Consider the following 25,748-nt stretch of genomic DNA (forward strand, 5'->3'; position numbering starts at 1 on the left):
GCCTCTCGGCAGGAGAAGTAGACTCTCTCTTCTTAGTCCTCCTTTTATGCGTGGCTCATTGTTCACAGAAGAAAACCCACGCTTTATACATGAGAGCAATAATGAGGATCAACCAAATCACCTTTGATCGGGACTCACCAAGATTTCTCTTTCTTTTTCACATACGGCTTCTCCTGCAGAGCAACAAAAAGTAGAATCACTAAACATTAAGTTTTGTCTTCTTTTTTTTGCTCCATGGGCCCCGCAATCCAATATATGTATGTGCATGCACATGGGAGCCCCTTTGTTTTGCTTTTACTTTCTGCCGAAAGAAGTCCCCGTACACTAGCATAGGGGTTCACGAAGTCAACTAAACTTGATCTACCATTACTCCTATCAGACCAAAATCTTGAGTAATGATCAAACGTGGTCCCCATATTTTGTCTTGTGGTGCCAATAACAATTTTAAACTCGAGACATATTTAACAATTCTCCACCTTGGCTCGATGTTTGAAGCCAAGTTAATAATGCTCATCATCCATGCTGCTCTCCCAACGCCCCCACGGGCGCTCACTCTCTACAGACGCCAATAGTGCTCAAGCAGAGCTTGAGCTTCGCCAAAGGAACAGGCTTAGTCATCATGTCCGCGGGGTTCTCTGTTGTAGCAATCTTTTTCACAACAACCTTACCCTTCGCTAAGACATCTCGGATGAAGTGGTACCTAATATTGATATGTTTCGTTCGCTCGTGATAAACCGGATTATATGCCGGATAAATCGCACCTTGGTTATCACAGTGTATATCAACACTTTTCTGTTCTAACCCAAAGTCCATGAGCAAACCTTGCAACCATATCGCCTCTTTCACTACAAAGGTCGGTGCCATGTACTCCGCCTCGGTCGACGACAAGGCTACGTGGTCCCGTAAGGACGCCTTCCAACTAATCGCACCACCTGCAAGCGTAAACACGTACCCGGCTAAAGACATGCACTCATCCAAGTCACCCGCATGATCGGAATCCACAAAACCAGTGGTCTCACTACCATTCTTGTCCCTCCGGTATACTATACCAACGTTTGATGTCCCCTTCAAATATCTGAGGATCCATTTCACGACTTCCCAATGAGTTTTACCCGGACGCTTCATATAACGACTAACCACAGCGACGACTTGTGAAATATCGGGCCTAGTGCATACCATAGCATACATAATACTACCCACGGCACTAGAATAAGGAACACGAGACATATGTTCCTCTTCCTCCTCGGTTGCGGCGATAACTTAACCGAAAGTTTAAAGTGCTTCGCTAATGGTGTACTCACGAGACTTTCCCGATCGCATATTAAAACGTGCAACAATTTTCTCAATATATTTCTTTTGAGACAGACGTAATAATCCTGCAGGTCTGTCACGCAAAATCTCCATACCCAATAGTTTCTTCGCAGACACCTAAATCTTTCATCTCAAACTCAGCACTCATTGCCTCTTCTAACACATCAATATCGGACATATTTTTATTTGCTATCAACATATCATCAACATATAATAGCAGATATATCAAAGACCCGTCCTCCAATCTCCCTGAAATAAACACGGCTATCCATCGACTCTTTGAATAGTCCCGACTAGCCATGAAAGCGTCAAACCGCTTGTACCACTGTCTAGGAGATTGTTTCAGCCCATATAAAGATTTCTTTAATAAGCAAACATGATCTTCCTTACCCGGAATAGCAAATCCCTCTGTCGCCTCATGTAAATCTGCTCCTCCAACTCACCGTGAAGAAACGCTTGTTTTCACATCAAGTCGCTCCAACTCGAGATCCCGTGCGGCAAGAACTAAGGCAAGTAAAACACGAATAGAAGTATGCCTTACCACGGGAGAAAACACCTCACCGTAGTCAATGCCTTCCCGCTGGGTAAACCCCTTCGCAACAAGCCTCGCCTTGTATCTCGCCGCCTCGATACTAGGAATGCCTTCTTTCCGTTTGTAGACCCATTTACTTCCGACAATCTTCTGGCTCTTGGGTACTTTAACTAACTCCCATGTCTGATTTCGATGGAGTGATTCCATCTCTTCACTCATAGCCCCTAGCCACTGCGACGACTCGGAACTAGCCATCGCCTCAGAGTAAGACGAAGGCTCATCTGTCTCCACCTCATCACCTACGGTTAAAGCATAAGCAAAATCTGTATAAGCATAACGTACCGGTGGTTTAATTTGCCTTCTCTGTCTGTCTGCGGCTATACTATCTTTGCTGCGGTTGTACTAGTTGTGCACTATCACCGACTTCGAGAACTGCGGCTACTTCTGCAGTCTGAATATCTGTTACCTCCGAGGTCTCCGGAGTCTCCACCTGAAGCTCCACCTCACTACTCACACCATGATCCGTGCGCTTCTGCTGGTTGTGTCTCGTAACTCCTCTCGTCGAAGCATTGCGGTCTCGTCGAAGATCACATCTCTGCTGATTAGAAAACCGGGTGATCCGGGATCGGTGCACCACAGCCGGTAGCCTTTCACCCCATGTGCATAACCCGGAAATATGCACTTCTTCGACCTCGGCTCAAGCTTACCATCACTCGCATGAGCATACGCGGAGACATCCGAATATTCGTAATCCGGAGTAATCAACGAGTTTCCTCGACCATACTTCCTCCGGAGTCTTCCACTCGATAGCAGATGATGGAGATCGATTAATCGGGTAACATGCCATGTTCACCGCTTCGGCCCAAAATTCCTTGCCTATTCCAGCATGCGAAAGCATGCTCCGAGCCCGCTCAAGTAAAGTTCTCGTTCTTCCGTTACGCCACGCCATTCTGGCTGTGGTGTCCCTGTGCTTGTGCGGTGTCTCACAATCCCTTCTCTCTCGCAGAACTCGGTAAAATCTTTACCACGTAACTCCATGCCGTTATCGGTTCTCGGGCACTTGATCTGTTTATCCGATCGCTTCTCAATCAATGCCTTAAATTTCTTGAACCGATCAAACACATCGATTTGTGCTTGGAAAGTATACCCATACCTTCCTGGAATAGTCGTCGATAAATGTCAGCATATAACGAGCACCTCCTTTCGAAGGAACCGGAGACGGGCCCCGGACATCCGAATGAATATATTCTACCGGTTGCTTGGTCGAATGAATACCGTAGCAAACTTAATCTCCGTGTTGCTTCCCAAAGATGCAAGTGCTCACATAAGTCTAACTTACTTGTCTTCGACCCTTTAACAACCCTCTATCACTCAAAGCATCGTCATACCCGCCTCACTCATGTGCCCTAGACGCATATGCCATAAACGAGTTAGATCGAATCGACTCACCCGATGAAACCGCAGCAGCGCTCTGTCACGGTCTCTCCCCAAGTAGATGATAGAGAGAACTCACTTTCTTCCCTTTCATCACTTGTCATAGCACCTCGAGAGATCTTCAAGCCTCCACCTTCAGCGGTGTACTTACACCCGATATCATCGAGTGTCCCCGGAGAAATAAGGTTCTTCTTGAGCTCCGGTACATGCCTTACGTCCGTCAATGTGCGCACCACGCCATCGTGCATCCGAATCCGAACTGTCCCTATCCCCACAACCTTGCGGGCTGCGTTATTCCCCAACAGAACTCTACCACCATCTGCGGTCCGGTAAGTAGTAAACCGGTTCTTATGAGGCGTCATATGATAAGAACACCCCGAATCTAGCACCCATTCATCTCCCGATGAACTTGCGGTCACACACAAGACAGCCTCTGCATCACTAGTGCTCTCTTCAACAACGTTCGCCACACTGGTTGTGGCTTTCTGCTTATCACCTCTATTTCTCAACTTAGGACAATCTCTCCCGATGTGCCCCTCTTCGTGACACTCAAAGCACTTCACGCGTCCCTTGGACTTTCTATGACGTGACTTAGATCTGCTTTTACCTCTCTGCTCTTGGACCCTCGTTGTTGCTCTCTACCCCGAATCACTAGTCCTCGCGCTACATCCTGCGCTAGACCGTCATCTCGCAACTTTCTCTGCCACTCTTTAGAAAATAAGGCGGACTTTACCTCTTCCGAGGTAATCGTAGTACGCCCCGCAATGATGAATCGGTAAAGTGCTCCCATGACTCGGTAGGGAAGCTAACAACATCATGCCCCCGCTCTTCATCATCAAGTGTCTTACCGACGTTCTTCAAATCCATCATGAGTTTATTAAATTCATCTAGATGGGTTCTCGATAGACGTACCTTCGATATATCCGAACCGGAACATCCTCTTCAACATGTATAAGCGATTGTTCAAACCCTTCGTTACATAGAGCGCCCGAAGTTTTGTCCACAATGCTGCGGTATCCTTCTCCTCACCAACCTCTATTAACACTTCATCCGATAAATTCAACAGGATTAAACTTCTAGCTTTCCTCATTACCACATCCTTTTCAGCATCTGTCATCGTTTCGGGCAACTCGGCCTTGCCCTCCAATGCTTCTGCTAAACCTTGAGTTGTCAATATCGCCTCCATCTTGAGACTCCATAACCCAAAGTTGTTCCTCCCGTTAAACTTCTCAATTTCAGCTTTCACTCCGGACATAATTGCAATAACAGGATATCCAGATAATAATTAGACAAGCAAAAGCCCCAAATCACAATCTAGAATATCCGAACCTGGTGCTCTGATACCAATTGTTGTAATATAACGCGGAAGCTAACCCAGATCTTGCAAATAAATCAATGCGAAAAAGCCACGAGAAATAACGAGGAACGATAAATGACACCAGGGATTACGTGGTTCGGTCCGAATATCGGTACCTACATCCACGGGAGAGCCAGCAAGAACAATCCACTATAATCGGAGAATCGGAATTACAATCGCTCAATACGCTCGTGTTTCCCGCACCTAGATTATACCCAAACCCAAAGTGTTTACAAATAAACAACTTAATTGGATATAACAAAATAAAACTCACGAAGCAAATCTTCTCTCTTCGGACTTCTTCGCGCGATCGGAAGAGCCTCTCGGCAGGAGAAGTAGACTCTCTCTTCTTAGTCCTCCTTTTATGCGTGGCTCATTGTTCACAGAAGAAAACCCACGCTTTATACATGAGAGCAATAATGAGGATCAACCAAATCACCTTTGATCGGGACTCACCAAGATTTCTCTTTCTTTTTCACATACGGCTTCTCCTGCAGAGCAACAAAAAGTAGAATCACTAAACATTAAGTTTTGTCTTCTTTTTTTTTGCTCCATGGGCCCCGCAATCCAATATATGTATGTGCATGCACATGGGAGCCCCTTTGTTTTGCTTTTACTTTCTGCCGAAAGAAGTCCCCGTACACTAGCATAGGGGTTCACGAAGTCAACTAAACTTGATCTACCATTACTCCTATCAGACCAAAATCTTGAGTAATGATCAAACGTGGTCCCCATATTTTGTCTTGTGGTGCCAATAACAATTTTAAACTCGAGACATATTTAACAAATTTGTTGGGAGTAATTCGGTTTTGTTGATGTGAAGTTAAGCCGATGGCGATGTCGCATAGGGACGGCGAGTATGTCCCCAAGATGTTTTATTTCTCTGCTAGTGTTAGTCCGCTTATAGCTATAACGTTAATTCGGAACATAATTAGAAGATCTTCCACAGTTCAGAAAGATGTAAATTGTAGTCACATAATTAATATCTAATTAGACTTATGATGTTACTGACCAGTGTCTTGTCCTTTCTCTTTTCCAGCGCTGCCAATATCATCTCTATTCCCATTCCTTTACTTCATGGTAAGTTCTTACATTTTATACTGCAACTTCTAAATATGATGTATTTAGAAATGCTCTGTCTACACTCGAGACATTGCGTCCTAAATTGGTAAATTGTATGGTTCAGGCTCTGTTTTCTCGAATGTCATCGCTCTAGGCTCCCAGTCGAATTGTCCTAAAAATTTTCCCTTTTGCTGCAAATATGACAAGTATGTGCGAAATGCACATTCTTCCGTCTAACTTTGAAGCAGCAGAGTTTGCCATTGGGCATGCGGTTGCTTAGGATGGTTAAACTTGACTAAAAGCTCCATTACTTTCCTCGGCAGATAATTGTATAAATGACTCGAAGAATTGATTTAGCCTCTTCTACTAAAGAAATGCTTATTTGTTTCTTGAATTTCGAATGACAGATTAGAGATTTTCATATAGCCGAAAGAGAGGAAGACATCGGGTATTATGCCGGCTATGTAGGTGAGATTATCCATGTTGCTTATCTCTGTTCAATGCAGACTCCTTTGTTTGTCTTCAACTCAACTTTTCACCTTGAAATCTCGAAGGTTCTTCATTCATGTTTGGTAGAGCCTTGACGTCGGTCTTCTGGGGAATCGTGGCTGATCGCTACGGGCGAAAACCCGTCATAATTATCGGAATAATCGCAGTGTTAGTAAAATATCCGCATTCATTCAGTTAAAAACTAAACTTCTCCGACGGATACACTCAATTAATCATCATGATTTGACTTATATCAGGGTTATTTTCAACACTCTCTTTGGCCTAAGTGTGAACTTTTGGATGGCCATCGCGATGAGGTTCCTTCTAGGAAGTTTAAATGGTTTACTCGGACCTATCAAGGTAAGATCTCGTAAGGCTGATGATTCTTGGGATTCGTCATGGGGCTCCAGCCTCAAATGAAGTATCCCTCCTTATATTGTTCCACGAATTTGCGACCACTCTCATATGTATTTCGCAATTTCATAACAGGCTTATGCGACCGAAATATTCCGTGAGGAGTACCAAGCGCTAGGAGTATCAACCGTAAGATCTCCGACCTTTGTAGAAACCTTTCAGTTCTCAATACAAATTCGTAGTTCTTCTGCTAAGTAAATAAAGCTGAGAGCTACACTTATGGCCTCAGGTTAGTACAGCATGGGGGATAGGATTAATCATCGGTCCAGCTCTAGGAGGTTATCTTGCACAGGTACTTCGGATTTATCATATCTAGGCGCATGAAATTTCGTTTTCCAAAAGTGATGACAATTCGGACACTGCGTGCAAAATGCTTCTCTCATTTTTCATGCTCCTCTGGTGTTCCTGGTTTTCTATTTTTGCCGTTTCAGCCTGCAGAAAAGTTCCCGTCGGTATTTTCCAAAGAATCGGTGTTCGGAAGGTGAGTGGAGGTTGCTTTCTCCCACATTAATATTGCAGATCCTTCTAAGTGATCATGGATGCAAGCGGCGAACATTTGATTTCCTGATCTTGATGCAGATTTCCCTACTTCTTGCCCTGTCTCGCCATCTCGCTCTTCGCATTTGCAGTTTCTATCGCATCCTGCTGGCTTCCGGTACGCATTTCACCAAACTCAGTTCATGTTTCTCATCCTTGACATTGGAAAACAATCTGATTTTTTTTTTTTTTTCATTTCAATGAGACATTACCTCTGCTTCACTTTTGTCTATGAAAAAAATTACCAACTGCTTGTTGAACTTTATTGAGGGTCCGAAAATCTGGTTTTATTCCAGGAAACATTGCATGTGCACCACGGAAGTAGCGAGCTCGATGAGTCTTGCGAAGATGTGGAGACCGCATCCCTCCAGGCTGACACGACATACAAGACTCAAAGGGTTGAGGGGAAAGCTTCGAAAAAGTCTCTGCTACGGAATTGGCCCTTGATGTCATCCATTATTGTGTACTGCGTCTTCTCGCTTCATGACATGGCTTACACAGAGGTAACCTAAAGTGTCGAGTGCTTGTCTCCCTCGCCTTCTCAGTTCTTCTTCATTCGCTGTACCAGACATTCCATAATCCTGCGTGCAATGATTTCAGTACTCATGCTGCCGAGCGCTTCATTGACAGTTGCTTAAAGAGCAAAAGTTCTTTTATCGTGGATGAAACACAAACTTATAATCCGAAATGCTGTACTCAGAGGACATTCTTTTGGGTAGTTACGATATAGTGGTTGTTGTCATAATATTACTTTGGCTTCTTCTTTGGAACTCTATCGTTGTTCGAAGTAGTTGATCGGAATCGGCATATCAAGCCGGTTTCCTAATAAATTCATCTGTCTTTTAGTTCGATCCTCTCATTATCTGTTCCATGCTACTTTCTCTTTGCAGATCTTCTCACTATGGGCTGTAAGCCCTAGGCGATATGGGGGCTTAAGCTACACGACTGAAGATGTCGGAACTGTTCTTGCTATCTCAGGTATGTACTCCAGTTTCTTTCTTGCATTTCAAGATAAATTCTTTCAGAAAAACAATGAGGTAGTCTCCAAACCTGCAATTCACGAAACTTCATTGATATGCGTTGTCTATTTGAAACTTAGAAGTATGGTGTTCTATTATCATTTAACTTGCTCTGCGCTCATTCAATATAAATGCTGGGGATCGCTGATTACCCCAAACTATAATGCCAGGTGCCAGCCTTCTCATCTTCCAGACGTGTCTGTATCCATACTTCAACAGACTTCTCGGCTCCGTTGTGGTAGCTCGCGTTAGTGGGGTATGTTTTTGACATCTCGTAACTGGAACTCGAGCACCTGCTTTTGAAAAACATATTTTCTGGCTATTGTATCTCCGGCCATTCACATCTATCTGATGAAATGATGATGATCCCCCGTGTTTCCTTCTCACAAATGCGTGAATGCAGGTCTTATCGATACCCCTCTTGTCGAGCTTCCCTTTTATAGCCATGCTGACCGGGCTAAGTCTTTCCACAGTGTTAAATTGCGCATCGGTCGCGAAGAATGTTCTATCTGTGAGTATGCCTTACACTCCAAGCTATTATATACGAAGCTAATATGCACGTTAATCATTCAAATTACTTCTTGTGCATGAAAAAGAGAAAAATCGAATACCTCTTTTCATACCTGATTCTAATTGTGAATTTTTGCATGTCGAAAGACTTCCATCATCACCAGCTTGTTCCTTCTGCAAAACAAAGCCGTGGTAAGCTTCTAATGATCATCCTTGATGAGTCTGATCTTTGTTAACATTTTCGAATATGTACCTTTCTCGTAATGGTTTGGCTTAACTCTGAATCTGAAATCACAGGACCAAGATCAGAGGGGAGCTGCTAATGGAATTGCAATGACTGCCATGTCTCTCTTCAAGGCGGCCGGCCCAGCCGGAGGAGGCACAATGTGAGTTCCACTTTTGCTGGTTTTCGTTACATCGCGACGATGGGACAATTGAGAAGTCGGTCATATTAAACTCAGCACTGAAAACAAATAATTACTTCTGTATGCTTAAAGATTAGATTTGATTAATGTTCTCATCCATGGTCTCAAAATCTTTCGCAGATTCTCTTGGGCACAGAAGCGTCAGGATGCGGCCTTTCTCCCAGGTAAACCATCTTTTTGCGGTTCTGCGGAGATGGCTCTAGCCTTGTTTGTATAACCATGACTAGTTTTTTTTGGTAAAGGATAACCATGACTAGTTCATCTGTTGTCTTCTGCTAAAAGAAAAGGAGAAGGTGTTCCCATGAAAATGCGTGTATGCATACATATCACAATGTACAATGATGCGAAATAAGTCTACGCGACCGTGATAGACCACGCTTGAGCTCTCAGCTTACTGAGGAACTTTATCGGCCCCGTGCTTATGTGCAGGCGACCAGATGGTCTTCTTCATCTTGAATGTGGTCGAGGCAATCGGGGTGCTGATGACTTTCAAGCCATTCCTAGTTGAACGCCGCGACTGAAGATAACAGAATTGAACCTGCATGAATTCTAAGCAGAGCCCTGCTAAAGTCAGAGCAGAGCTCGCAAAAAGATCAGCTGCCATTCGATTCTTTCACAAGGTGGAACAGCATTCGCCTTCCACGAAGCCGAGCCGGTCTCTTTCAACCAAGAGTAGCTGTCCTAGTTGAGTTAGCAATTTCGCACCTATGTGCTAATATTTCTTAATTCTCCAACAATTGCGCGGAATAGAATTAGCTCATTATAATGTAACCTTCTGCAGAATTAAGTGTCCAGAAGGATTAGTCCGCGGCATTGTAAGGGTAGTGCAGTTGATTGAAAACAGAAGAACCAGTCGGGTCAATCAGAAGTTTCATTGGTTCAATTCATTGACATCGCCACACTTTCCGCTTCCTTCCTGCTTATGCCACAGCAACCAGCTTATTAGCCTAGCGAAGACACTGCGACCAAAAGAGTGTAGCAATCCAGGTAGTTCACCCCTGTCACGTCCTCAATCTACACGAGGCTGGCGAAACATCCCATATTGAACCGCCCGCGACTAAGGCTTAGTTCTCTGCTTTAATCTTTCTTTAATCAAAGTACCTGACACATGCAAAAGCTCTAAGTAAAAAACAATCAAGTGGTCATACGAGCATAAATGCATGCAAATACAAAACATTCAATTGGCAGGCACGCCTAATCAAAGAGTATGGTCTTTCATGGTTTTACTAATCAGATATCACACATCTCAAACAACAGCAGTCTTTTATTCATATCTTTCAATCAGTTCTTTACAAAAGTTCAAAAACAATGAGAGTATCACAAAATACGATAACTACTCCAGCCTAACGTTACCCTCACGGGCGGACTTCATAAATCACCACCAACATCCATAAGTTACTCCTTGTTGCTAACATCACTGGTTAGCTAGGCTAACCTAAAAATAGTTATCCCACGAGGGGTGAGCTCGACAACTCCACGAATAAACATTTAACTCAATAGTATGCAAACATTGAAATCATAATGCCACATTAATAATTCATAAATCTAAATGCACTCGTTTCGGGCAATTCAAGTATAAGATTTCTTTTCCAAAAACTCATGAGATTGTATGCAATGCAATCTCTGGCTCCTTCGCAAATAAACCTCATGCGGATGTGCCGTCCTCGGGGATAGATTCACCCGGCATCTCACTCTATGGGCATATCAAGCTCATATAGAGATGGAGGCATTCCAACCATCAAAAAGCATTGAAGACATCCCGAATTCCATTCGGCTCCCACGAGGCAGCACCGGCTCCTCACGAATAAGCATTTTCCGCGGGTGTGCCGTCCTCGAGGATGGACTCACCCGGAATCTCACTCCAGAGGCATCTCAAGCTCATAGAGACAGAGGCATTTCCGATCCGCGATTGGAAGACATCCCGAATTCCATCCGACTTCCATGGGGCATCGCCAAATAAACCTCATGGTGATATAACGTCGGATAGATTTCACGACGAGTGTTTCACTTGTTTCATCATGAAATGCCATGCTATGCATACACAATGCAATCTTACCATCACTCGGCGTTCGAAGTTCCATGAGATGAATGAATGATATGTTTTCATAATCATATTCTTTTCGTAAAATCAATCAATGCAAGAATCAAGCATATAGGGCGACAATTCAAGAATACAATCGGGATTCTAAACTATCGACAAACAGTTCTAAAGTCAATCCAAACAAACCATAAGAGTTAGAAATCCACTCGCATAGATTCAGAAATTCCAATTTTTGAAGATGACGAACGAACGACAGATAATCGCCCAAGGTGGTCGATGAACGGCTCGGCCATGCTAGGGCGGTGCATAGCCAAGGTGGCGGGCGGCTAAAGGCAATTGGCCAAGGGCGTCGCGGTGACAGGAGTCAGAGCGGATGGGCGGCGACAGATAACCGTGGTCGCAGGAGCAAACGGACGGCCAATGGCGGCGGTCCAGCAAGGTAACAACGGAATTTCCGACAAGAGTTGCTAAATGAACCGACATCGGTATCTATTTATAATGGTTCGGTCGGCTTAGGGCCGGTCGACTTGTCGCCGGTTTGCGATAACGTTAGCTTATGACGTGTTGTGCTTACGGTCGGCTTGTGAAGTGTCGTGCTTACAGTCAGCAGCTTGCAATGGAGTAAGCTTATGACGTGTCGTACTTCCGATTTGTCGTACTTGACGTTTTGTCGTGCTTGATTACTTTGTAGTGCTTACATTGGCCGAATTTCAATTTTCGTGCCAAATAATCCTAAACTTTCAAGAACTATAACCTGTTTCTATTTTAGACAGGTGAATATTTGGCTCATCACAAAGAGAATGCTTTGTCGGGGAGAAAGCAAATTCAATATGTACTCAATATCATATTGCCGAAAAGATACTGTTGTTTGGCTAACTGGTCCACCTAGATATGTAGGAGTCCTTAGCACCGCATCCAACATTTTGAGATAACATCGACAATAATCTCAAGACGAGGAAGAAAAGGAAGGATAGTGCAAATATTCGATGCCGTCTCGCCTTTCATTAAGACAGCCGCGGCGCAAAATCGGAGCTCTTTACAGCTCCCTTAAAAGAAGCCCTTCTATATTCGATTTTTCGGATGGTAGCTGCGACCGACATTATGCGAATAGCAATATATGTGTATATGAAAATAGGGTCATACATTCTTCCGTTCCAATTCGAGGAAATTGCACTTAAACTATATATATACAGGTTATGAGCGATGGACGTCACTCGCATTCGCATATAACGTAACTTTGATAATAATTGCTTTCAACCCTCTCATCACAAACCGTGTCGTCCACAACTTCGGTGCCTCATGTCATGTGGCTTTCGAAAGCGACCGTACCATCCAATATGTGTCGGGAAAAATTCTCGGATCCTTCGAGAGAGCACTTGAACCCATGTATCATGTATGGTCTAGTGAACCAACGGGCGATGTTCCATTAAATCGATGCACACCCGAATCATGCAAGAACTGCTCACGTACCGCGGGCTTCTACTCGCATCCAAACAACACGAGCCGTCTAGCTGGACCCCCAGCCTCTTCGCACCCGTCGCTGTCGATGAACAAGCACGACGTGACATCTGATTCACGACCACCACCACCACCACCAGGACAAAGTCCAGCAGTATGTATATCACAGGGCAACCAAAAATCTTTAATGTGGTGAGTGGCTCCTCCAAAATTTGGTCATTTGATCTTGTTCCCTTCGTACTGTTTTAAAAGGTTAAAGAAAGGCCCATTCTCTCATCGGACGTATCGTCTCTTCGGGGCGAGGTCGGGCATTCGACGAGGCCTCCACGCCGTCGGGAAACCAATGGGAGGGAAGAAAACAGACGAGCCACAAATGACAATTCGACTAGGAAAAACAAAAAGAAGGAAATTTCTCTTCTTCTTTGTTTGGAGTGTCCACGCCATATCAATTCTCCGACATGTGATTTGTTCAATAGAATTCACATGTGAATCTTAATAATCTTTCCTCACATGACAAAACTTTTCCTCATATTTATAAACCAACCATTAATATTCTTCTCGCTCGAAAACATCGGAATTTCAACCGCTTTTCTGCTTTCGCTTTGGTTCCCTCCAGTTTTCCTCGTCTCCTCAAACGGAGACTGATCTCTTTACAGTCGATGGAGGGAAATGTTATCATGGGGGTCGCAAGACTAGTTTCATGCCCTGTTTCCGCTTATTGAACGACGTAGAGAAGGAAAAGTCGAATTGGTTCGAGAGCTGGATCGCACGCTTTCGCAATTCCCATACGTCAACTCAACACCAGATGGGCCGACCATGTGCTGTTTCTCTTTCTCTGTCGTTTAGGGAATGAATGTCAGTGACATTGTACGAAACGCGTCTCTGGAGACTTTGACTTGTTGTCCTCCTCCATTATTGCTTGGCCTTGTTGCTGTCAATGTCCTTCTTACTGGGGTTTCCTTTTTTAGAAATTATTCTCTAATTTCCCGATATTTGATTGTGAGGAGAAAATAATCGACCAAACGAAAAATATCTTTTTACGAGAACTAAAAACAAATTTATAAATGAAAGTTAAACATTTTCCCTTGGAAATGGATTTTATGGAAAATATTTTTCTTTATTTTGACGTTTTCAGTGAAACATATGCATTCTTAGATTAATAAATAGTCGAATAGGAAAAAAATTATAAATTAAAAGTATCGAATCTTCTAGTAAAATATATCAACAACGTGTTTGAATAATCCGTTTCCTTATTCGCTGCCGTCAATTAAGCTGTACGAGATGCTTGATTTTGCCTGGACGAGATTTCGTGGCATGATTTCGTAACACGTTCGAGAGTTCTATCTGCACTTTGCCTTTCCAAATTTGGACCGATCCCTATTATTTTGATGTCTCCTACAATTAGCACGTTCTTATTTGGGCAAACAGTTAATGTATGTTATCGGCACGAATAAAGCAGCCCTCATCATTCGTCATCGTCTTTGTCTTCTTTCTGTCATGCCTGCGTCACTTCATGTTGTTTCGATGTTCAGCTCGATGATGGCTGACCATGTGTTGGGTGACCCTGTCCGATCTGGGGTTGCGAGAAGCAATATCGTTCTAACTTAGGGCCTTAACAATTAAAGTCCCAACGGACATTTTAAGCTGACAGAAAAACGGATTAATAATATGAAAAATCTCAATTCATTATATTCGTGATAAATTTATTTTAAATTATTTTTTTATTACCAATTCGCTCAAAATAATATATCCGTGATAAATTTTTCCTCCGTTAATTTTCGTTAAATTAAGTTAGTACCATGAAACCGACCTCAACTAATTTGAGATAAAGATGATGTTGATGTTGATGTTGATGTAAGTTAGTACCACGAAGAACCTTAAACCGATACGCATGTGACAAACGAAGAGTAAAATCCTCAAATCAATGCACTCCTAGATTGCCACTTGTCATCCGATCTAGTAATTACGTTTTCTTATCAATTGTCCGTTATTGATGGCTTTATGGATCAATTTTCTCAAGTCTTGAAGAGGGTTCTAGTCAATAATTAATGTTGTCTATGAATTCCTTAGCGAGTTGTCGAGTTCCTTCAATTGTTTATTATTTCGTTCATTATTAATTAAACTCTGCTCGTATCAACTTTACTCTGATACTTGTGGATATCAATGAAAAAGTTGGCCATTGTTTGGAGTCAAAGAATCACATTTGCTTAAAACCATCAGAAACTGACTTATGCAATGATGGTATTTGGAACGAGTTGGGTCTCACATTTCCTGAATCATCTTCTTCACCAGACTCATTGTCTTCCATGGATTTGCTACAAAAGCCAACCATATAGAGCTCCTGCATAATTTCACTCCCACGTGCAAAAGAACGAAACTCTCAATCACACACTCAGAATCAACTTATTCTACTTTTTGGGTATGTGATTACTTTGATTTTGTTTTCATGAAACGATCTGAAAAGTTACAAGTGTCCAAACCAGTGTACGGCGCTCACTTTAATTACAAAACTTTTAAAATGATCACTTAAGTGCCAAATTTTTTTAAAAACGATCACTTCAATACCAAAACTTTCAAACGATCATTTAAGTGTTAATTTTTTTTAAAACGATCACTTAAATGCTAAATTTTTTGAAAAACACTCACTTCAGTGCCAACTTCGACGAACCACATCAGCTTAAATATTAATAAAAAATAGGCCACATCGGATTTTCGGCGAGCCACGTTAGCTCATATCGGAGTTGGCAATGAAGTGATTGTTTTTTAAAAAAGTTGGCACTGAAGTAATCGTTTTTAAAAAAAGTTGGCACTTAAGCGATTGTTTTAAAAGTTTTAATACTAAAGTGAGCGTCATACACAAATTTTAGCACTTGTATTGTACTTAAGCCTCAGCTTTAGACATGAAGTATCCGATGTTTTCACGTGCTCTCGCTGGCAGAATATGCCTTAGAAGTGGAGAATCGTATATAATACCGTGTGGTGTTGTTCATCTTTAGCGCTTTGCGATTATTCTCTCTTGAAGCAGATTTTTCGGGTGAGAGAAAGAAGGTTTTCTACTTCATTTGTTGGTGGAAGCTAGCTGAGTTCCGAGTGTTCAGCTCCATCTGTCGAGCTTCATAAGAATGGCGACGGACGAAGAAAAGGAGGCTTTGTTGAAGAAGCATTACTATGAGAACTGCCCCGGCTGCAAGGTCGATAAGTTTAAGGAATCACAGAGAGGCTTGCCGATCTGCAAGCTTGCGTCTATCTGGATCGTCGTGCTTTGCACCGGTAATGAGCACACGTAGCGTTATTGCTGTCCGTAAGCCTTCTTTTCTGGGTTCGTTGAACTTACTGATTTACTGGACATAGCCATGATGCAAATTTACGTGATACTTTGGAGTTAATATGTTTGGAATAATTCAGTTGTTGATGTGTAGTTAAGCCGATGACGATATTCGCGTAGCGATGGAGAGTATGTCCGCAGATGTTTTATCTCTCTGGCACTATTAGTCTGCTTATCTTGTTGTGAAATTTCATTCAGCTATCGCGTTTATTCGTTCGATAATATAGAAGATATTCGCGGGTTAGAAAAGACGTGCAAACAAGTTGTACTTGTAGTCATATAATTAGTAGCTAATTAGATTAGACATTGTGTTTTTGGTTAATTTATGATGTTACTGACCAGTGTCTTGTCCTTTCTCTTTTCCAGCACTGCCAATATCATCTCTATACCCATTCCTTTACTTCATGGTAAGCTCTTGCATTTTATAAATCATTGTTAAATCTGATGTTTATGTAACTGTTGCGTCTGCACTCGAGACATTGTGTCCTAAATTGTATGGTTTGGCTCTGTTTTCTCGAATGTCGTCTCTCTAGGCTCCTGGTCGATTCGTCCTGAAAATTGTTGCTTTTGTTGCAAATGAAACATGTCTGGGCGTAGTGACCATTCTTTTATACAACTTTGAAGTGTCAGAGTTAGCCATTGACGCAGTCACGTAGGATGGTTAAGCTCGATAAAAAGTTCGTTCACTTTCCTCGCCAGATAATTGTATAAATGACTCTGAAGTATATGCTTGTAGTCAAGAAATCTTCATTTGTTTGTTGATCTCCAAATGGCAGATTAGAGATTTTCATATCGCCGAAAGAGAGGAAGACATCGGATATTATGCCGGTTATGTAGGTGAGATTGTCCGAGTTGCTTATCTCTGTTCATTGCATACACCTTTGTTCGTTTTCGACTAAACTTTTAACTAACGAACTCCTTGAAATCTTTGAGGTTCTTCACTCATGTTCGGTAGAGTCTTGACATCGCTCATCTGGGGAATTGTGGCAGACCGCTATGGGCGAAAACCCGTCATAATTATTGGAACAATCGCAGTGTTAGTACAGGATTACCATTCATTTGAGTTCCTAATGAAAAAAACATTTGTCCGACAATCACATTCAGTTAATGGTTAAGATTCGGCTAATATCAGGGTTATCTTCAACACTCTATTTGGCCTAAGTGTGAACTTTTGGATGGCCATTGCAACGAGGTTCCTTCTAGGAAGTTTAAATGGTTTACTCGGACCGATCAAGGTAAGATATGGTACAGTTATGAACTTCGGGATTCGTCATTGCACGAGTTATTTTGGACCTCGTATGAACTATCCCTTCTTTTATTGTTCTGCGAATTTACGATCATTTTCATCTCTGTGTTTCTTAATTTCGTAACAGGCTTATGCGAGCGAAATGTTCCGCAAGGAGTACCAAGCGCTAGGAATATCAACCGTAAGATCTCCGACCTTTTGTAAAAACCTTCGAGCTCTCAATACAGGTTCCTAGTTTTTCTGCTGAAGTAATAAAGCTGAGGTTACCCTTTGGACTCAGGTCAGTACAGCATGGGCGACAGGATTGATTATTGGTCCAGCTCTGGGAGGTTATCTTGCGCAGGTATGTCTGATTTATCATATCTCGACGCATGAAATCGAGTATTCGACAGACGATGACAATTCCGACACTTGTGTGTGAAAAATGCTTCTCTCATTTTTCATGCTCCTCTGAGGTTCCCGGTTTTGTACTCTTTTCTCTTCAGCCCGCGGAAAAGTTTCCGTCGGTATTTTCCAAAGAATCAGTGTTCGGAAGGTGAGCACGGTTGCTTGCTTCTGCTGCAGATCCTTTTTAGTGATCATCGACTGATTTCCAGATTTCGATGCAGATTTCCCTACTTCTTGCCCTGTCTCACCATCTCGCTTTTCGCATTGGTAGTTTCTATCGCGTCCTTCTGGCTTCCGGTACGCACTTCCCTAAACTCAGTTCATGTTTCTCATTCTTGATATTGAAAACATTTCTTTTTTTGCCCCTTTCCTCAGACATTACCTCTGCTTCACCTTATCCATGAATGAATTACCGAATGCTTGTTGCGCTTTATTGAGTGTCCAGTTATCTGGTTTTACTGCAGGAAACATTGCATATGCACCATGGAAGTAGAAAGCTTGATGAGTCCCGTGAAGGTGCAGAGACCGCATCCGTCAAGTCCGGTACAAAACATGAGATGCATAAAGTCGAAGGGAAAGCTCCGAAAAGGTCTCTGATTCGAAATTTGCCGCTGATGTCGTCCATCATTGTGTACTGCGTCTTCTCGCTTCATGACATGGCTTACACGGAGGTAATTCAAAATGCCGTGCACTTTGTACATGACGCCTTCTCAGTTCTTCTTTGTGCACCGTGCTAGACATTCTACTATCCCGAGTGCAATGATTTTAAGTACTCATGCTGCCGAGTGCTTAATCCCAGTTGCTTAAAGAGCAAAAAATGTTTTTTTTTTTTCTGTGGAAGAACACGTGCTAATAATCTGCAATGCGGCGGTCGGTAGACATTCATTTGGCTAGTCATGGTGAACTGGTTGTCGCGAGAAAACTACTTGGGCTCTTTCTTGGGTTATCCTAGTTCGAAGCAGCTCATCAGAATACGGCATCAGCATATCATGCCGCTTTCCAAATAGATTCATTTAGGTGTTAAACTGATCTCTTTTGTTGCAATCCTCTCATCGGCCGTTCCATGCTACTTTCTCTTTGTAGATCTTCTCGCTATGGGCTGTAAGCCCTAGGCGATTAGGGGGTTTAAGCTACACAACTGAAGATGTCGGAACTGTTCTGTCTATCTCAGGTGTGTACTCCAGTTTCTTTCTTACATTCCAAGATAAACACGTTCAGTGCGTTCTGTCTATTAGAAACTTAGAAGCACGGTGATCTGTTATCGTTTAATGTAGCTCTGTGCTCGTTTCGATTACTTGTGGGGGAATCGCTGATTACCAAATTCTACTGCCAGGTGCCGGCCTTCTCGTCTTCCAGACGGGTTTATATCCACACTTGGACAGACTGCTCGGTCCCGTTGTGGTAGCCCGCATTTGTGGGGTATGTTTTCGACATCTCGGAATTTGAACTGGAGCACCTGCTTGTGAAAAGTACATTTTTCCGGCTATTGTGTATCTCCGGCCGTTTGCCATTTATTTGATAAAAAGATGTGTTCACCCGGTGTTTCCTTCGCACAAATGCGTTAATGCAGGTCCTGTCGATACCGCTCTTGTCAAGCTACCCTTTCATAGCCATGCTGACCGGGCTAAGTCTCTCCGTAACATTGAATTGCGCATCGGTCGCAAAGAATATTCTATCTGTGAGTATGCCTTACCCTCTAACCTGAAGTATGTAGCAAATATGCGTCTCTCTATGGAAAAGAGAGAAGGCAAAACTGCTGTTCATACCTAATTCTAATGGTCGAATTTTGCATGTCGGAAGACTTCCATCATCACCAGCTTGTTCCTTCTTCAAAACAAAGCTGTGGTAAGCTTCTAATGATCATCCTAGACGAGCCTGATCTTCATTGAACATCGTCAAGTCTGTATCTTTCTTGTTAAGGCTTGGTTTCAGCATGAATCTGAAAATCGCAGGACCAAGATCAGAGAGGAGCTGCTAATGGAATCGCGATGACAGCCATGTCTCTTTTCAAGGCGGCTGGTCCAGCTGGAGGAGGCGCGATGTGAGTTCCCGCTTAATTGTGGTTGGCCTTCTTTTAATCACGGCGATGGTGGGAAAATTTGGGCAGTCGATCATAGAACTCATCAGGGAAATCAAACAATTACTTCTGCATGCTTAAAGAGTAGACTTGATCAATGTTCTGATCCATGGACTCAAAATATTTGGCAGATTCTCTTGTGCACAGAAGCGTCGGGACGCGGCCTTGCTCCCAGGTATACCGGCTTTTTCCGATTGTGCAATCACAGCTCTAACTTTCTTTGTATAACCACGGTCCACGGCTAGCTCATCCGTTGTCATCTGTTAAAATAAAAAGAAGGTGACTTTTAACGACCCCGTGCCAATGCGCAGGCGACCAGATGGTCTTCTTCATCTTGAATGTGGTCGAGGCAATCGGGGTGCTGATGATGTTCAAGCCGTTCCTAGCTGAACGCCGCGACTGAGAGAGAACAGAATCGAACCCGTATGAATTATAAGTTGATCCCTGCTAATGGTCAGAGCAGAGCCAGCAAAAAGATCAGCCGCCGTTCGATTCTTTCGCACGGTGGAGCAGCATTTCCCTTCCGCGAAGCCGAGGAGGCCTCGTTCAGGCCAAGAGTCGCTATCCTAGTTGAATTAGCAATTCTCTCTATGATGTAATTTTATGCATGATAAGTGTCCGAAAAGGACGAGTCCATGACGTGTGTTACAATTTCTGCTTCCAGTTGGGTCAATCAGAAGTTCCTTGGTTTGATTCATCGACAATGCTACCATCTCGATCGAAATAGACACATTTAACATGTGCTAACCAATTTCCATGCAATATAAATTCAGTACCTCATATCCAACCCGACTCATACTCAACCCCACACATATTTAGCCCAATTTAAAAAAATTTAAATCCAAACCGAGATGAAAGTACGGAGCGAGTGAACGCGAGATCGAGTGATGATGAGAGAGAATGAAAAGAAAGTCATAGAATGGATTGGGTTCTAAGCAAGTTGTAAACCAATTTACAATCCATTTAACACTCATATTACAAAAAAAAAAAAAGGCATAATACCTAAAAAGACAGCTTTAGCATTTGTGACAATTATATCCAATTTTTTTTATCTCATAAAAAACCTCTAACTTTTACTTTTGTCTCAATTCTACCAGTCTAATACAAAAAAAAAAAATCATCAACTTTAACATTTATCCCAATTATATCCGAAACTTTTTTTTGTCTCATAAAAAACCTTCAACTTTTACTTTTATTCCAATTCTATCACATTCAACCTTCCGTTTATAATCATTGTTAGTTAATCCTACGTGGCTAAAAATTTTTCGCCGAACTTATCAATGATTCTTCAAAATTTAGAAACAGTAGGTTTCAAGCAACGAAAATTTAGATCGTTCGTCCAAATATTTTCATGTATAGAAGTTCTTTGGGCTGTTGAGTGCCGAAGAGAATACCAAAAACATCGTTTTGAGTAACTATGTATCTCTCGATAATATGTAAGGAAAGCAAACAACGTAAGAGAAGTTCGGGATTTTTTTATGTTAGCTTTGCTGAAGTGTAATTCATTAATGACGTGAAAATGCCACATAGGATTAACTAATGGTGATTATAGACGAAAGGCTATCGATGGTAGAATTGAGACAATAGTAAAAATTTGAGGTTTTTTATGAAATAAAAAAAAAATTTAGATATACTTGGATATATGTTAAAGTTGAGGATTTTTTTGGTACTCTGGTAGAATTGGGACCAAATTGAAAGTTTGGGATAGAATTGGGACAAAAGTGATATTGGAGGTTTTTTATAAGACAAAAAAAATTTGGATATAATTATCACTAATACTAAAGTTGAAGTTTTTTTAAGGATTGGGCAAAAAAAAAAACAATCATATTATATTTAAACTCATTTATGATCCATTTATTGACTATAATTAATACTTATAACATTTCAGCCCATTATATATAGTTTTTTTTTTATCTGGTCTTATTCTATCTACAAGCGACAGTGTGTGCGCATGTTACGAACCTCTACTTTTTTCTCACGTGTCCCCACCCTAACTCCCTAAGGTAAGGATTCGAACCCCTCACCTCCCCCTTCCCAAGTGAAAAGAGTAGTCACTGAGGCAATCCCCGTAGAGTAGTTATTGTGGCACAAATTGAAAGTGGGCATGTTAAAATGGGACATAAACCCATTGCGATCGAAAGAGAAGGCTCGACGTTAGGCAAAAAGCGAACACGGTTACTCAATGTCGGATCTTCGAAGTTGATGTCGTCGTTTCGCCTCTTGCTCACCAAGATAGATGTATCAGAACATGGCATCGAACATTTCAAGATAATGTTAACCATAATCTTAAGACAGGGGGTGAAACGGAATGAGAGTGTGAATATCGAACGCCGTCTCGTCGTCCATGAGTTAACCGTGGCACCAAACTGTTTGTGTCATTAATATCCAAGATCATTCATTTAAGTGTTAATTAGGTCCGGTAGAGGTGTCGAAATTGAACTGGAAAATTGAACCGAACCGTTGACCGAATTAAATTGAACCGAAAATTTCGTGCATTTCGGTTCGATACGATTTTCGATTTTGGTAATTGAAAAATAACCTTTTTTTTTTCATTTCAATTATATTGGTTCGGTTAACCAAATCACATTGAAAATCTTCAAATGTAACCGTTTTTTATTTTTCTTTTTTTTCCTTTTTTTTTTCTTGTTTGGGGAAAGGGCCGCCGGCCCTTGGGCGAGGGTGGGTGAGGGCTACGAAGCCCTTGCCGCCCACGAGGGTCGTTGACCCTCGCCCAGGGGCCAGCAAGCCTTGCCAGCACTTGCTTGGTGGTTGCTGGCCCTCAGCCAATGGTCAGCTAGTTGAATCAAAAAGAAAAAAAGAAAGAAAGAAAAAGGAAAAAAATAAAAATTGAAAAAGAAAAACTAAAAATTGAACTGACCAAACCGAGATGGATTCTTGGTTCAATTCAGGATGAGATTCCCTTCGATTCAAATTTGCATCTTAATAGTTCAGTTCGATTTGATTTTCAAGAAAATCGAATCGAACTGAAGTATTGACGCTCGAAAGGTCTGGGGAGCAAGGTCCAAGCAAAAGTACTGAAGGCATTTTTATATTGTTTTTTATATATTAGTTATTTCGTCAATTTATTTCCGTGTTCTCGGATATTTTTTTAAACTTCTCTGGGGCCAACGGATGTCGAGATATTTTCCGGTTCCCCGTTTGTGGGGATGATCGGCGGCCGCGTCGCCCTCCCGGGTTTATCCCAAATCCAAAACGGCTGGAGTGGAATCGCGCCCCTCTCTCTTCCCCATTCCACTTACAGCCACATGTTCTAGTGCCACGTGTCAGTCCCTTGGCCCCACTCAAATAAGAACTATCTGTTTTTGTCATTTATGGGTTAAAAAATAAAATAAAAAATCTATTCCAAGCTAAAAATCGAAAATTACCGGTCGATTTTCAATCAGAACTCCACCCTTTTTTTTTATTTTTTTAATAACACTCTATTTGCTTCTCGAAAAATTCGCTCGATCTCGAATTAACTTGGACACATTTTTCCATTAAAGTCAAGAAATAATGAGATTAAATGTTAAGTATAAAAAAAAAGTGAAAATAAAAAGAGCATGGCCTTTACAGGTGGGCAGAGGCGAAAATGAGAAATGTCGGTTATATGGGTTAGAGAAATCGGTGTAATTTCACCTTTTTATTTTCCCTTTTTGGACCCAAAAAAAAAAATTTCCCTTTTCATTTTAATTTTTCTTTTATTTTAATGCTGGTCGCAGTTCTAACAAAATGGCCAATTCACCAGAATCACTCGCTCGACGCTAGATAGATTTACAAAGGACTGTACCTTCTCATTCTTGCTCTTCCTCTTCTTCTTCTTCTTCTTCAGTTCACCGAGGCTCCGCGTTCCAAAACCGCGACGGCGACGGCCGCGAACATGGCTCTACTCTCGCCGGCGACCGCTGGGACCGCCGCGGTCGCAGCAGCGTCTATCAATCGCCCCAACACACCGGTCATTTCCTCCTCCTCGTCTCCCTCGGACTCGATCAAATCGGCTCGCGCCTCTCTCCGCCTCTCGCCCCTCCCGAGGACGGCGGCGGCGAACATCGCCGTGAACACCTCGCGGACGAGGGAGTGGAAGGTCTCGTGCGAGGTCGCGCTGAAATCGGACTCGAAGCCGTCCTCCTCCTCGTCCGCGGAGAGCGATTCTCCATCGGTTTCGGGTGAAGGAGACGGTTCGGACGGCGATTCGGCGAGGATTGGAGCGAGAGTTAGGGTAAAAGTGCCGCTGAAGGTGTACCACGTTCCGCGCGTGCCCGAGGTGGACTTGACCGGGATGGAAGGCGAGCTGAAGCAGTACGTCGCGGTCTTTAAAGGTAAGCGCATTTCGGCTAATCTTCCTTTTAAGGTGCAGTTCGTTAAGGAAATTGAAGGCCGTGGACCTGTCAAGTTCTTTGCGCATCTTAAGGAGGATGAGTTCGAGTATGTTTGATTGATGTCCGTGTGATATGATGATGAGTTCGATCAGTGTATAAGCGCTTCAGCATTGTGTATTTGCTTCCCCATACAAAAGGCAAATTAATCTCTCCCGTTCTAATCTCTGTTCCTATATTCATACATACTTTTTGCTAGCGTAGTGCTTGTGGGCGGTTAATGTGGATGGTTGTTTGTTCTACTATTGTTCTCTATTCTTAGGGCCTTCGAACTCGATACTACGATTGTTCTTATCACGAGAGTGCTGTTTTGTCTCCTCCTGAGGCACAGTTTGCTTGTTCCTCGAGGATTCAATTTGGGCACGGTGGTCATACGTTCTGTATTCTTGCTTACACGGGATGTGACTGTAACAATGGAATGTGAGGATAGCTTTTGCTCAACTTGATCATGGTTCTTGCTATTAAGAGAAGTGATATTTGAACTGAGTGACTAGATTTGAACCGGTGATAATTAAAGTTATCCATAATGAGCAGAGAATATGAATACGTCTTTGACACAAGAATGTTTTAATGGTGTCCCGGAGAGTTTGTTTGTCAGAATAAATATGGTAAGTCCTGTTGTTATTGGACCTGTCACTTCACTCCTGAATATTACAACTGCACTTCATACAATCCAAGAATCTACACTTCACATCGACTGCAATTGGCTGGGAGAAATGTAGAACTTCTTCAATGTGAGCTGAATCTTGTTACAAGGTTTAGCCCTTTTCAGTACTTGTATAAGCAGTTGAGTGAAAACGTTTCATTGATGAATGACTGGTAGGAATCAATAATTACTAGTATAATCCTTTCTTTTCTCTCTTTACTTTGCCAATATTTGAGATGATTTGAAATCTGATTTGATGAGTGTTACTGCTGTTTTACAAGCCATCCACTCGTGAAGCTTGAAGTTGTTGGGCGTGATTTGCCTCAATTAAATATAGTTCTATGACGAAAGTTGTTTCTTATGTTAGTTTATAGATCTCACAAACGAAAAGAGTGGTTCTTTTTACAAAATACGTGGAGGGATCCCTTGGAGATTTCATAAAATGGGCTTCCTAGCCCAACAAACCCCAACCACACCCCACCCCCCGGGCGATGTGCTCGCACATGAATTTTTGAAGATCCAATAAAACCAACTGCGATACTTCAGACGAATTGGGCAAATGTGTCTGTGGTGACTAGTGTGGATATCTTGTATCCAAAAACTAGCACTTCGCCATGTTAATCCTCAAGGGCCTAAATAACTGATTTTTCTCTTATGATGGGGTATAATTTGAAATTAAAAAGAAAGGACTCTGCTTCCTGCTTGTGGCAATGTATAGGTGGAAAAGGAAACATCTGTGCTGGGTCAGATCTTGAGTTTTTTTTTTTTTTTTTTCTTGGGTGGGTGCGGGGTGTTAAAGTACTTAAAGATTACATAGATGTTTATTATATAGGATGAGGTTATGTCCATGTAGCAATTATATGTTCTTTGTGAAGTACTTCTAGTGTGCATGGGGGCAAACTTGATAAAAGGTTCAATAGTAGCTTGTCAAAGTATCTCCTATGAGTTCGACCCAAAAAAAATAAATAAATAAAAAAGTCTCCTATGAGGAATTTCGTGGGGGTACTCATAAAATAATCATTGTCAAATGAAATTAGACTAGTATTAGCGCAAAAATCAGTGGAAAAAATTGACTTGTCCCCACATCTGAGCCTGTAAATCCATC

General features: G+C 42.2%; 3 protein-coding genes across 5 annotated transcripts in view; all 3 read left to right on the forward strand.

Moving 5' to 3' along the window:
* The window catches only part of LOC115753713 (protein ZINC INDUCED FACILITATOR-LIKE 1-like), a 39,097-nt gene extending 29,120 nt beyond the window's left edge, over positions 1-9,977 (forward strand). For 2 of the 3 annotated variants that reach the window (XM_030692457.2, XM_030692466.2), the window contains exons 3-18: positions 5,674-5,714; positions 6,104-6,164; positions 6,251-6,353; positions 6,443-6,545; positions 6,675-6,728; positions 6,829-6,891; positions 7,031-7,080; positions 7,179-7,254; positions 7,433-7,639; positions 8,027-8,114; positions 8,326-8,411; positions 8,559-8,666; positions 8,813-8,857; positions 8,963-9,051; positions 9,211-9,254; positions 9,520-9,977. In XM_030692457.2, the coding sequence (XP_030548317.1) occupies positions 5,674-5,714; positions 6,104-6,164; positions 6,251-6,353; positions 6,443-6,545; positions 6,675-6,728; positions 6,829-6,891; positions 7,031-7,080; positions 7,179-7,254; positions 7,433-7,639; positions 8,027-8,114; positions 8,326-8,411; positions 8,559-8,666; positions 8,813-8,857; positions 8,963-9,051; positions 9,211-9,254; positions 9,520-9,611 (1,310 nt within the window). In that variant the 3' untranslated portion in view covers positions 9,612-9,977. The remainder of the gene's footprint in view (positions 1-5,673; positions 5,715-6,103; positions 6,165-6,250; positions 6,354-6,442; positions 6,546-6,674; positions 6,729-6,828; positions 6,892-7,030; positions 7,081-7,178; positions 7,255-7,432; positions 7,640-8,026; positions 8,115-8,325; positions 8,412-8,558; positions 8,667-8,812; positions 8,858-8,962; positions 9,052-9,210; positions 9,255-9,519) is intronic. The other variant, XM_030692477.2, reaches the window with a different exon arrangement.
* Positions 9,978-15,480: 5,503 nt separating this feature from the next.
* On the forward strand, positions 15,481-20,308 carry LOC115753732 (protein ZINC INDUCED FACILITATOR-LIKE 1-like). The gene is made up of 18 exons (XM_030692509.2): positions 15,481-15,568; positions 15,688-15,859; positions 16,281-16,321; positions 16,691-16,751; positions 16,848-16,950; positions 17,047-17,149; positions 17,288-17,341; positions 17,441-17,503; positions 17,646-17,695; positions 17,769-17,844; positions 18,012-18,218; positions 18,631-18,718; positions 18,881-18,966; positions 19,118-19,225; positions 19,348-19,392; positions 19,500-19,588; positions 19,756-19,799; positions 19,936-20,308. The coding sequence occupies exons 2-18, from the start codon at positions 15,712-15,714 to the stop codon at positions 20,025-20,027; spliced, it is 1,458 nt and encodes a 485-aa protein (XP_030548369.1). The 5' UTR covers positions 15,481-15,568; positions 15,688-15,711; the 3' UTR covers positions 20,028-20,308.
* A 3,053-nt stretch (positions 20,309-23,361) lies between these two features.
* LOC115753753 (ferredoxin-thioredoxin reductase, variable chain, chloroplastic) lies at positions 23,362-24,195 on the forward strand. Its single transcript, XM_030692532.2, has one exon. It carries the CDS (start codon positions 23,502-23,504, stop codon positions 24,054-24,056), a length of 555 nt encoding a protein of 184 aa, XP_030548392.1. The 5' UTR covers positions 23,362-23,501; the 3' UTR covers positions 24,057-24,195.
* Positions 24,196-25,748: the final 1,553 nt, after the last annotated feature.

This window comes from Rhodamnia argentea, chromosome 5, assembly GCF_020921035.1.
Source record: "Rhodamnia argentea isolate NSW1041297 chromosome 5, ASM2092103v1, whole genome shotgun sequence".
In the NCBI taxonomy this organism is placed as follows: domain Eukaryota; kingdom Viridiplantae; phylum Streptophyta; class Magnoliopsida; order Myrtales; family Myrtaceae; genus Rhodamnia; species Rhodamnia argentea.